The sequence below is a fragment of the Antrostomus carolinensis genome, unplaced genomic scaffold (assembly GCF_000700745.2).
Source record: "Antrostomus carolinensis isolate BGI_N321 unplaced genomic scaffold, ASM70074v2 scaffold27047, whole genome shotgun sequence".
NCBI lineage: Eukaryota > Metazoa > Chordata > Aves > Caprimulgiformes > Caprimulgidae > Antrostomus > Antrostomus carolinensis.
In genome coordinates, this window is record NW_010329903.1 from 2,799 (window position 1) to 15,573 (window position 12,775).

Below are 12,775 nucleotides of genomic sequence, written 5' to 3' on the forward strand. Positions count from 1 at the left end.
TCGTTTCAAGAGCTATTGTTGCTCGGGGCTGGGGGCCTCTTTGTTTCCTTTACCCTTTCGCCAGGCTTGGTCACAGCCTGGTATTAAAATATTCAAATCATCTTGCTGGGCTTTACAGCTGAACTCCTGCACGGAGCACGCACAGGCTGTGAAATCCCAAGGGCTCCAGCCCCCTGCCCAGCACAAAGCACACTGGTCCATACTGGTTCCTCCTGCCCGGACTGAAGGGTCCTGATATTTGAGCTGGTGACACCTCCAGCCCCAGCACTCCTGTGCAAAAGCATCATTAAGCCATAAAACAACCCACCTAACGCCAGCACATCAGTGGGAACAGGGGGCTGCCAGGGGCTCACTCCTGGATTCGGCAGCCCAGCTGGAGCAGGGAGAGTCCTGCCCTCCAGGCTACATGTCCCCCAGGCCAGTGGCATTTTGGTGCCAGCACTGACAAGACAAAGGGTGGCCGCGACCCCTGTCCTGCCTGCCTGCCACTCCAGCCAGCCCTCAGCCCCGGAGAGGCTGTGGCAGGAACACCAACCCCTTCTCACGGGATGTTTGCAGGTGATGTGGGGTGAGAGGAGCGCCGAGAGCTGAGCCCAACACAGCCAAGAGAAATCTGTTGCTGTAGGAGCTGGTGCTGCCACCAGCTCAGCACAGAAAGGACAGACATCAGCCCAGAGGGGCTTCAAGGCAATTTAACCCAACCCTGCAATTACCCTGGTGCCCAGGTTGGTCTGGGAGCAGAGAACACCTTCCCCTCTGCCAACACGGGGCTGCCAGAGCCGTCCCTGTAACCTGCAGCACAAGGCAAGTGCCAAGGGACTGGCAGAGCCTTTGAATTCGAGTCAGCTTCCTGGGATAGCAGGGTGTAACCGCCTGAAAAGGCAGCTCCACAAGAAACAAAAAACAGCAGGGAAAAACCCGTGCACCCACCCTGCCAGGAGCCAAAGAGGGAGGCCACGTCTGCCGTCAGGGCTGCACACGCCTCTCCTGGCTGGACAGGACCTGCTCCCTTCTCCAGCTGGAGCCTGGGAGGCGAGGGAGGAAAAAGCAGGAGAGCTGCAGAAATTCATTACCTTTCACATGACAGAGGGATCAGTCGGCTTCTACCAGAGCCCGGCGAGGTTTCCCCTCATTGAAAACAGGAAAGAATCACAAAAATAATTAGAGAGATTTCATCTCAGCCAGCTTATGAAAGCCCTGACTTTATACACAACAGATTGGCAACAGCACAAAGATGGATGTGAAAGGCAAGAGCATTTGCAATGTCAGACAGATCAGAGACAGAAGCTCATCAAAAAATGGCCCAGGGCAGATGTAAGTTAAAAAAAGAAAAGAGGAGGGGGAAAAAAAAATAAAGGAAACAACCCTTCTGGACATAAAAACCATAACTCCTGTCTGTGACATGGTGATATGCCCCCTCCTGCCTCCAGAAAGGATCCCTGCTGAAAACTCATCATCTCCCTGGAGAGATCTGGGTTAAAAAACTTCCATTACTGACAATTGCTCGCTGTGTTTCGCTGCCTTCCGTTAGCTCAGCTGGGAGCCAGTGAGCTGGTCAGCAGCAGGATTTAGGGGCCTGAGGACAAATGTCAGCTGGAAGATCCTCGGGTGAGCTCCTGGGGCTGGGGGGAGGCTGTAATTGGAAAGCTCCAGGCAGCATTTCGGGAGAGGCTGCTCGCGCCGCGTTCAGCCAGCCGTGCCGGCCAGGACCCTCGACAGCGTGACAAACAGCTCAACAAACGGGTGACACGTTTGAAGGGGGTGGATGGGAAAGGACAGACTCCTCTAATTAGAAAAGAGGTTTGCACTTAGTCACCCCGTGCAGCGCCTGGGGCCCTAACTCCAGACGCTGCTGCTGTGCAAAGGCTGACAGCTCTCTCAGACACCGAGCTGTCAGCCTGGGCTTTGTAACCAGAGACACTTTCCACCCGGGAAAACAACCTCTCTGCCTGTCCCCCTTCTACACAGGCACTTCCAGCGGGGAGGGGCAAAGCCCCAGCGTGACCCCCTGAACGCAGCACCGGAGCTCTGGGGATGTCTGCCCCGTGGCAGGTCCAGGGCAGCAGCTCTCAGGCACTAGAGATTCACAGTGATCCTCGTTGATTTGGTAAGTGACACCAGCTCTGGTTCTGAGGGAACCATCGTTAGGAGCTCCCTGTTTCCAGGCCATGGCCCTCGGAGTGCAGCTGCAGAGCTCCCGAGTCTGGGGATGCAGGTCCAAGCCAGGCTGTAGCAGTGAGAGGTCAGGCATGGTCCAGTATCTATACGATGAGGCTGGATGTGGCCCCTCCCCACTTAAACTCACTGGGAAGGCGACTCTTCCATGGCAGCTGAAACACAAAGGGCAAGGACCAAGAATAAACCATAAGCCACCATCTCAATGAATCACAGAATCACAATGACTCACAGAATTGCCTTGATTGGAAAAAACCTTTAAGATAATGGAGTCCAGTCATGAACCCAACACTGACCAGTCCCCGACTAACCCACGTCCCTCAGCACTATGTCTACATGACTCTTCAGTCCCTCCAGGGATGGGGACTCCACCACTGCCCTGGCCAACCCCTTCCAATGCCTGAGAACCCTTTCAGCAAAGAAATTCTTCCTCACATCCAATCTCAACTGCCCTTGGTGCAACCTGAGCTACAGGGAGCAGTGCCCTGCCCCACACAGGCCAGATACCCAACAGATGGGCACCACAATCCCTGTCCTGCTACCCCAGAAAGCTGCCAAAGGGCCTCAGCAGTGGCACAAGCAGGAGGCAATGCCCAGCACACAGAGCCCAAGCAGGAGGCAATGCAATCTCTTGAGGCTTGCACCCTCCTCCTCTCCAGCATGCATGATTTCTCCCAGTTATTCCTGTGTTTGCAGTAGGACTGAGAGAAGGGCGCAGCAACGGCCTGATGATAAAGTGGGCAGAAGCCCAAGTCAGTTAAAGATGGTGTTGGCTGCACGGGAGGAAACCACAGAGCAGTGTAGAACTGCTGCCCCAAAGGTGGAGCACAGCTGGCCTGTGCCAGCACCTTCTCCAGGCCAGATCACAGCCAGAGCTGACAGCAGCAGTGACATCAAACGTGCCACCAGCTCTTGTGTTCTCTCTGGAGGGGTTTCCAGGCAGACTGAGCTCCGTGAAAGTCCAGAGTCAAAACTGAGCTTTTCAGAGCTCTCGATGCTTTTTGCACCCTGGTTACTGAGGGACACTGGAGCAGGCGAGGCTGCTGCCCTGATATCACTGCTGGGAGTTTGTATTTCCAGTCCCAGGAAGGTTTTGGACTAGGGACAGTGGTGGGGCTGCACGCTCAGTCCTTGACAGTTACGGTGCTGCAGGTGGGAGCCCCCAACCCAGCTGCCATGGAGCACAGGGTGACTCCAGCAGCAGAAGGGGAGAGCAGCCTGCAGCCTTCCTGCAGAAACAAAACCCTTTTACTCCCATGACAAACACTTTGCTTGTTCCCGAGCCTGTGGACTCGGCCGTTCCCTGTCCCCTTCACGTGGCAGCACACATCACGTGAGAGCTTGGCACTCGCAGGGGAGGAATGGGAGCCACGGCTGATTCCGCTGCGCTGGGGCAGTCAGCTGGGCCTCCTCCCCTCCGGGGTGTAATTAACCTCCTTGAAGTGGGCTGGGACTGGAATCCCTCAGCCCAGCGCTGAGGCCATAATCAGCTCAGCAGAGGAGGAAGAAAGGCCCCTCCAGCAGTCTGGGCCAAGCTCCCAGCACACATCCAGGCAACGGAAGGGCAGGTCACGCCATGGGCACGTTTTAACCGTACAACGACGCTGCCTTTGGCCCGAGCAGAGAAGAACCACAAAACCATCACTATCTTTTCCAAACCACAATGGAAAGCCAGCAGCCAAAACGACGCCTCAAATCTCAGCTTCTATTTCAGCAGCATCAATTAGAGAGCTGCTCTTTTTGGATACTCGGAGGAGTGCCAGCACACCAGCTCCCCACCAGCCGCAGCCTGGCCAGCCCACCTGTCTGGGAGCACACGAGACTGCCTCTGTCATCCCTCTGCTCCCCCAGCCCACTGGAAGGGGAGTTTTTATGGGCTTCAAGTTATTTCTATTCAGCTACAGCTCTAGAGGGACTAGAATAGCGCAGAGCTTATGTGCCAGGGTTACTCGGTGCAGCTCCAGTCACAAGGCACTGTGTCTGGCTGGGCCCTCATGGCAGGAATCGCAGTAACAAAGCCTCTACTCACGCTTTACTGCCAGCAGCGTGTTCCCGTGGCAGCAGGCTACAGAGGTCACCAGATAGGGATGTGTCTCCTCCAGCTGCACCAGCCTCGGCGTTCCCGTTTCCTCATCCTTCCTGCCCAGGCGTCCCCTGGCTCCTTTCCCCCACGTGCACACCTCGCCATCTGCAGAGGGATGTATACACCTTGCTGCACACAGAGCTCACCAGCAAACAGCTTCCCATCTCTCTGGAACCACCCTGGGCTATCTCCAAGGCCTGGCTTGTCCACAGTGTGGACTGCAGACAGAGGAAAGCCAGGGCCTGCTGCAGCCCAGGACACAGGGGCTTCAGCCTCACCCGCTCCAATGGCCACAGTGAAGGCATCCCCACAAGCCACCACGGTGACCTTCATCGCCTGGAGCCCCACAACCAGGTGGGGTACACGGCTGTTGCGGCAGGAGTTGGTGCCCAGCTGGCCGTGCTGGTTGCTCCCAAAGGTGTAACACTGGCCAGAAGCTGACAACAGAGATGAGAGAAGCAGTTGGGGGTCACTTGAGGATGCACTGAAGCCCCTGAACCCAGTTGCTCTCTACTATGCAGGAGGAGGACAGCAAAAATGCAGGTCCCCCCTGAGGGATTTGGGCAAACATCCCTCACCTGTGACTGCAGCCGAGTGCGCAGTACCGATGTCAGCGCACACAATGGGCTCTTGGTTCAAGGGAGCTGACTGGGCACACGTGAAGATGGTGGCCTCTTCCACCTGGTCCTCTGGGGAAGGCTCCTCTGATGAGTTGATCTGATCTAGGCCCAGCTTGTTACACCTGCATGGGGAAAAGCGCTGGCTGAGTGCAGCCTGGCGCAGACTCCCCGGACACAGACCCTGCCCTAGCAAAGCTGCACAGCAGCAGCGAGATGCTGGGGCGTAGGATCACACAGAGATATCTTCTAGAGCTCCTTGGTCCCTTTTCCTGGGCTGGACACTGATGGACAGGTCCAGGAGGTTGTGGGCAAGCTCTGGAGCACAGATTCTCACCCTTCTTACCTGTTGCTCCCACAAGCAAGAATCTGGTTCTTCACTGTGAGGACCATGGAGGAATCGATGCCGCAGATGACCTTCTGAGCCTCGTGGTCTGGCGGGACTGCAACCTGCTGGGGGGAGTTGTGGCACTCCAGGGTACCCAGCCCAAGCCGACCTGGCAGGAGGAGCAAAACAGGACATGAATGATGGCAAAAAGCAAACTGAGCACACCCCCACGAGCAACAGCATCGACACAGCTGCTGCAAGAGCCCAGCCCAGGACCTATCGCCACAGAAGGCAGTGAAACCCAAAGCACAGGGGCCCTGGTATGCGGTGAAGCAGCTGCAACTCTTCTACACCCACCTAGCCTGGCACATCTGGAGAGGACTACAGGCAAGCGGGGCCAGCGAGGGGAGTGGGAGCAGGCAAAGGAAAGCACAAGCCCTGTCTGACAAAGCAGACAGCTCTTACCATTATCCCCCCTGCCCCAGGCAAACACTTCCCGTTCGTTGGAAACTGCCAGGACATGAGACGCACCACAGGCCACCTGCACCATCTCGTAGCCCAGCAGGGCCTCCACGATCTTAGGCTGGCAGGGGAAGAGCAGCAGCCGTTAGCCGAGACCTCCCAGCCTGCCCGGCTGCTCCCATCCCTCCCACCCAGCCCCCCCAGCCTCAACACAGCACTGGCAGCATCCCAGTTTTCATCCAACACAAACACCAGAGAATTTTCTTTTTCTTTTTCTTTTTTTTTTTTGTTCCAAACAGTCTTCAAAGGGTTTAGAAGAGACTACGTGCACGCAGCACAGGAGATAATGCAAACATCTCTGGGGCGGAAGAAAGCAGCCAGGACAACGGTTTGGAGAGGGAATAGATTCAGCCAAAGGGTTGGGATTCGCCCCCCTGCCCATGTAGGGAGTTGCCAGGGGCTGTTAACGCACGTTCTGAGCAGGCAGGGGCTTGGTGCAGGGTGCGTTGGCTGAAGGGTTCTTAGTGCAGAGGAGTTGTGAACTATTGGCTACATCTTCGTTAGGATGTGGAGAGACCAGGATCTCCACGTTTTGCCCAGCCCCTGCTGTGACCTGCTGTTAGATCTGACACCTCGCCACAGCAAATCTCATTCTCATTATCTCCTTCAAGTGAAAAGCACCATTTGTTGGGACCTGGCTGCTGCTCCCAACTGGTCTCCCACCCCCATAGCAATCAGCACCGAACAATTCAGCTCCGGACAGAGCAGGAACAAACACGCCAGCTGACCACAGTGACAAATGGCACCAGTCCCCGGGCTCGGCTGGGAGGGCCCACCGGCTCCTGCCACAGCCGAGGGCAGGCAAGGAAGAAGCTGGAAGGGAGTGAGGAGCCCTCAGCCCTAGTGCTTGGAGCCAATCGGAAGCACACAGCTCTTCTTTAAATACTGGCTCTTTTGAAAAATAACTTTTCTCAGTGAACCCTGGCAGCTGCAGGCCAAGAGTGAGGCAGGCAGGTGTGTGATTGGAGGCAGCCTCCAAGCTGGGTGCCTGCCAACAGCAACCACAAGGCAGCCTGGAAGGGAGTGAGGAGCCCTCAGCCCTAGTGCTTGGAGCCAATCGGAAGCACACAGCTCTTCTTTAAATACTGGCTCTTTTGAAAAATAACTTTTCTCAGTGAACCCTGGCAGCTGCAGGCCAAGAGTGAGGCAGGCAGGTGTGTGATTGGAGGCAGCCTCCAAGCTGGGTGCCTGCCAACAGCAACCACAAGGCAGCTTTTGACTTCCCCCATGCTCAAAGGGATCATTGTGTGTGGGGGGGGGGAGAGAAAAAGAGAGGCAGGTTGGGTCTTTTAAAACCCGCAGTGACAGGGAGAGGAGGGGGAGGCGGTCGGATGCCAGAGCACGCCTGGGATGAAAAAAGGGACGAGCCCTCTCACGTGGCACAGAAGGGATGATCCATCCTCCACCCTGGGAGAGCAGCGTGCCCAGCACCCTCAGGACAAACCTGGCTTACGTCCGTGAAGTTTCCGTGCCCCAAACAGCCATTGCTGCCGCTGCCGAAAGTCATGATTATCCCCCTGTCTGGAGAAGCAGAAACAAGTCATGTCACTGGCACACGTGAGGCCCTGCAAGGCACACACAGCCTGGGGGACTGGCCGTGGCTCCCAGCACAGCGGCTCTGCTTGGACCCACTCTGACTCATAACTTCTTGCTGTGGGGGCCAGAAGCCTTCAGGGAACTTTTCAGAGAGCAGCAGCCTCGATGTGCTGTGACAACTCGCCAAACAAACAGCAGATGATAGGAGAGTGCTGAGATAACATTATTGCAGCTGTGTACGCAGGAGCTGCTCACTCCACGGTCTGTCAAGGTGTTAAATACACAGAGGCACTCACTGAGCAGCCACTCAGCAGAGGGGTGGCAGGAAACGCCGTGGAGAGGTAGGACAAACCCATGCCTGTGAAGTTTGCTGGTTGCATATCTGTCATTTGCTGCCCTGATCCCCAGCAGAAGTGCAAACAGAGCTCCCAGAGCACCACTGGGAAGGGTGTGCTCCTCAAACACAGCCTTGGGCTGGTTTACGTGCTCCCCTCCCAGCCAGAATGCCTCTTGGCCCACTCTAAGGGGGCTTCAGACCCTGCCTTCCTTTGGCTGAGGACAACCAGCCCTGCAGGAGCTCATGCTGACTTGTCACTGCAATGCCAGTCACCGCTGGTCACTGCTTGTGGCTGTGTCACACTCTGAGTATATGGCAGAGAAAGGCTGAACTTCCCAGACACTCCTGACACTGCAGTCACCACTGTGCAGGCCAGTTCTGGCTTCAGGTAACACCAGTGCAGCCAGGACAACAAATTTGTGGCCCTCCCCACACCAGACAGACCTTTGGGACCAAGTTGACCAGTGTGGCACCAGAGCAGGACCATGCCTGCCATTTCTGATCCCCACCTGATGTTACATGAGAGGCCACAGAGGCCTTTGTGTCACCCCAGCCCTGTGCATCTCTTGGGTTCACCTCTGAGCAGGCTCCCCAGGCAGTCATGCTGCATTTCCAAGCCAGCTGCCACACAGAGAGGTCTGGGATTCAGCCAGGAGAAGGCAGGAAGCAGCAGCTCACCTGTGAGACAGGCTGTGAAGAGATCACCGCAGGACACGTGTTTGATGGTCACACCAGACTGGCCTTCCAGAAAGCGAGACACAAACTGAGGCTGGAGCTGCTCGGTGGCTCCTGGGAGGGAAGGGCCTCCCGCAGCACCCATCGGGGGAGCCTGGAGGAGAGAAGCCATGTCAGCTGCTACACCTCCATGCAGCAAGAGCTGGGTTGGACAACTCAGATGAGCCCCTTCCCACAGGCTTAGCAGTGTTACCCGCACCCTGGAGTGGACAGCGGCCCTGGAGGACACAGTGCCAGGGCCTGTGCAGTGAGCAGAAACACCTCCTCCTCAGAAATCCCAAATCCAAGGCTTCCATGACTGCTGCCTGCCCCAAGTTCCCCATCACTCACCTCCCACATGATGAGCCGCCCCGATTTGGTGACCCCAGCCTTCTGCGTCCTGCCAGCAGACACCTGCACCACTTCAGTGTTCAGCATGGGCAGGCGGAGCGGGGTGGTGATCCCGCTCCCCCAGGTGTAGATGGATGACAGCGGAGGAGGGATTCCTGTCCTGGCTGAACCACCTCGAACACCTACGGGTCGAAGAGAAATCATTAATGGGGATCCCTGATTCTCTGCCTGCAGGAAAACAAATGACACCAGCCAGCCTGGGTGCCAGCAGAGCCACCTGCCAGCTAGCAGGGCCAGACCAGTGCTGGTCCAAGGCTGGCAAGGGGCTGCTGAGGAGAAATGCATGGGAACAGCTCCTTGTATTTTATCCCAAAATTGATGGAAGTGGCACTGCTACAGCTCCAGCTAATTGTTACCAGTGCTAGCTGCATTGCCCTCCACCAGGACATCCCCTCTCCACACCACTGGCTGGTTCCCAGCCTTTAGAGTAGGAGCAGCAGAAACTTGATTCAAAATTTCAAAACCCAGAAGAGGCAGCTGGAGAAAAAGCGCTGCTTGGTCCCCAGAGCCAAGGTGCCCATGGGCTCCTCCAGGGCTCAGGGAAGGTGACATCTCTTTAACTTCCTCTCTCCAGAAGCTTGGGTGCTTCTCTGATTCCCTGACACCCAAGGAAAAGGGTCCTTCCAAGTGGACCTGCGTTGAACACACCGTGCCAGGACTCACCCCTTGGCCTGGCACTGCTCACTCGTCCCCCCGTCCGGCTGTGGGTCACTGTTGGCACCGGAGCCAGGGGTTTTTCAGGCCTGCCAAACCAAAATCCAGTCCTTAATGTCAGCTCAGCCCCAGAGGTCCTGCAGAGCCCTGGACCACAGAAGGTCTGGGCAGAGCTAGAGGATAAGCCACGGCTGAATAGCTCACAGAATTGCCTCAGTAAGTGCTTTAAACCACCTGAGAGAGGGGAGCTGGCACCAGTTCGCTTCCCCCTGAGCTCACAACTCTCAGTTCACTGTTACTGCCATGACAAGGCCACACCTGCCATGGCACCTGCTGTGGCCCTGAGCCACTGGGCCAGGCTCAGCCTGCAGCAGCTGCACGCTGGGTAATGCAGGAGAGCTGCACGGGGACAGCGCTTTCTTCAGGGCTCGTAACAGAGACAGTGAGCTGGTCAGACAGGCTGTGGGCTGTGGCAGCCCCTCCCAAGGGACACTAAGGCAGCAGGATCACTTGCCTTCTCATTTTGACACTGCCCACATCAGTGTAGAGGTTCAGAAGGGGCCGAATGCAGATGGCCTGTGCCATGATCTCATTCAGCTGGGGCCGCTTGGAAGGATCCAGGTTCAGCATGCTGAGGATGAGCTGGCGCAGGTCGGGGCTGTATCTGTCTGATATTGGGGCAAACGTCCCGCTCATGATCTTCAATACTAAGGCAGGAAGATTCTGGAGAGAAAACAAGAGAGGGACATACAGTGGCTGGGCAGTCAGAGGTGAGGCCAAGGAGGAAGAAGTTCTCAGCACTGCCCTCTGCCTTCACACCTCCAGGCTCAGTGAGAAGAGTGCTCCAAGCACACATTTTCACCTCGGTAAGAGGCCAGGGCTCCCTGTGCTACATGTAAACCAAATCCCTCTTACCGCAGCTTCGAAAGCCCTCTTGAGGCTGGCGAGTTCGTACAGCACACAACCCAAAGCCCAGATATCACTCTTCTGGTTGTAAGGCTTCCCTTCACAAAGCTCTGGGGAGATGTAGCATGGAGTTCCCACAACCTAGAAGAGACAAAGAAATTTACCGTGGTGCTGTGAAACTGGGGCAGCGAGGTGGAAAGAGAAAGGCTCAGTTTAGAGCCCAGAGCTGGCGAAAGCACCACCAACCAATGCTGAGTGGAGCTGGGCTTCTGTTCCCTGGTGTCAACAACTGTCCGACAAGCTCAGTAAAAACCATGAGGATTTGTCTCTCCAGTGACCTCCCTTGCACATACAGAGATTACCTCTAATTTTGCTTCTATCCACTTGAGAGAATCAGAGCCCAGAGCGATGAGCGTGATGGAAACGTCTGGTCAGATTAGACCAGGTGGGGAATGATACTCAAGTCTCAAGCAGAGAGAGGAGATTAAGACAAGGCAGGACACAGGCAGGAATTCAGTTGCCAAGTATGTGTCAGACGAGCCTGCAAACACCACCCCTCCCACTGTGACAGTGGGAGGAACGCTGAGCAGTGGGCCCAGACACCCCATCCTCTCCCAGGCTTGGGCAAACAGGTCTTTCTCACCTTTCTGCAGTCCACAGAGCTGCAGCAAAAACTTGGGCGTGAAGACATCAGCCTGTCTAAACTCCAAGGAGCAAAGCAGCATTGAGGGACACTGCTGCCAGGATGTACATCCAACCTCGCTGCCTAGAGCAGCTTCCAAGAGACAAGCATGAGCCACAACCAGAGTTTCCAGCCTGCTGCCATGGTGGGAAGCAGTTCCTCTGCAAAGCCAGGCCACTCACCGTGTAGGCTTTACTCTTGCTGCTCAAGATTTTGGAGATGCCAAAGTCTCCGATCTTGACAATCATACGATGTTTGTCCAAGAGGATGTTCTGAGTCTTCAGGTCACGGTGTAGGATCTGTTTGGTGTGCACGTGGTGGAGAGCCAGGAGGATCTGCACGAAGAAGTGCAGGATGGTATCTTCATCCAGCAAGGAGTTACAGCGCTTGTGAATAAACTCTGCTAGCGTGCCCCCTGCAAAGAACAACAAAGGGCCATCGGCAAGGGTGGCTGCACAGGGCAGCACAACCCCGGCCCGAAAGCCAGCGGGATTTGGCCACGGCAGCTTAACAAGCCAAGCGCGTGGGAAAAACCACATCCTGGTGGGACAGGCAGCACATCCTCCAAAGCTCCCGAGATCAATGGCAGCACAGTTGGTGGGATGAAGAAACAGCGAGAGAGAAGTGACTGTTGACATATTGTCAAAGGCAGCAGGAAAAGAAACGCTAAAATTACAGCTCTTGGAGAAGGACACAAACCTCGATGGCAAAACAAGATAAGCCTGTTCTGCAGAAGAGAATTCTTGCAGTCCAAGAGGTCACGTGGCACCGAGAGGCCCCTATCGAGAAGGGGAGGTCCAGATTCAGGGCTCACGTACAACTTTTAACAAACCCTCATGCAAATGTTGATTTCACCTTAAACTCCAGAGCAAACCTCGTTAGAAATCACACCTTCCCACAGAGAGCTGTGGGACCAGCAGCGCGGCTGAGAGCTGACACCGGGAAATGTGTGTGAAGCCTACGCCAAGGGCAGATGGTTGCACACTTCGCAGCGACAGAGGTGTTAGAAATCTCTTTGTTGCTGACGTGATTAACAGGTGTAAGGCCCCTAATCACAGAATGGTTGAGGTTGGAAGGGACCTCAGAGATCATCTGGTCCAATTCTCTGCTCAGACAGGGCCACCAACAGCTGGTTGCCCAGGACCATGACCTGCCTTTTGAATATCTCCAAGGATGGTGAGTCCACAACCTCTTTGGACAGCTTGTGCCAGTGCTCAGTCACTTGGCTCACACTCAACTTGGTGTCCACCAGGACCACCAAATCCTTTTCTATAAAAATGTCTGTTCAAGAGAGATCTGTTTGGACTTTTTGAGGGTTCATAGCAGAGATTCTTTACAAGGAGCACAACATGGGGCCACAGCAGCCTGACCCAAGGAGAGCTGAGGGCTTAGCATCCCTGGACCTGTTGAGGGACGGTCTGCAGGTGCTGGGGAAGATCAGGGCCCACCTGGGGCGTACTCCATAGCGATCATGAGCGCCTTGTCCTCCAGGAAGTTCTCGTAGTACTCGATGACGTTGGGGTGGCTGAGCAGCTTGAGGACCTGACACTCGTTCTGCGCCGCCAGCCGCTCGTCCTTGCTCATCTGCTCCACCGGGATCTGCTTCAGGATCACCAGCTTCTGGTCGGCCTTGCGCAGGCACAGGTGGACGATGCTGTGGGATGGGGACATGGTCTCAGTGTGGGGGGGGACACAGACCCTGGCCACCAACCTGGGGTGACACATGGCCTCTGCCCCCCTCGTTACCATGGTAACAGGGCCTGCGATTCCCCCACCCCAGGGTGTCCGCATCCAGTGCCGTGTCACCCCA

General features: G+C 55.9%; 1 protein-coding gene across 1 annotated transcript; it reads right to left on the bottom strand.

Annotated features, from left to right (window-relative positions):
* Positions 1 to 2,301: 2,301 nt before the first annotated feature.
* NEK8 (NIMA related kinase 8) lies at positions 2,302 to 12,688 on the bottom strand. Its single transcript, XM_010172763.1, has 14 exons — positions 12,414 to 12,688; positions 11,148 to 11,380; positions 10,293 to 10,424; positions 9,892 to 10,100; positions 9,387 to 9,466; positions 8,664 to 8,845; positions 8,277 to 8,427; positions 7,170 to 7,246; positions 5,669 to 5,786; positions 5,222 to 5,372; positions 4,837 to 5,000; positions 4,537 to 4,695; positions 4,205 to 4,363; positions 2,302 to 2,330 (listed from the first exon to the last, which is right to left on the bottom strand). Exons 1-14 carry the CDS (start codon positions 12,634 to 12,636, stop codon positions 2,302 to 2,304), a joined length of 2,067 nt encoding a protein of 688 aa, XP_010171065.1. The 5' UTR covers positions 12,637 to 12,688.
* Between the last annotated feature and the right edge of the window lie 87 nt (positions 12,689 to 12,775).

Excerpts from the sequence above, each read along its gene's own strand:
- NEK8 (XM_010172763.1), bottom strand. The coding sequence starts at position 12,636 with ATGTCCCCATCCCACAGCATCGTCCACCTGTGCCTGCGCAAGGCCGAC. Across the intron at positions 10,425-11,147 it reads GCAAGAGTAAAGCCTACACG|GTTGTGGGAACTCCATGCTA; the intron begins GTGAGTGGCCTG and ends TGTCTCTTCTAG. Across the intron at positions 2,331-4,204 it reads CACGCTGCTGGCAGTAAAGC|CTGCCATGGAAGAGTCGCCT; the intron begins GTGAGTAGAGGC and ends TTTGTGTTTCAG.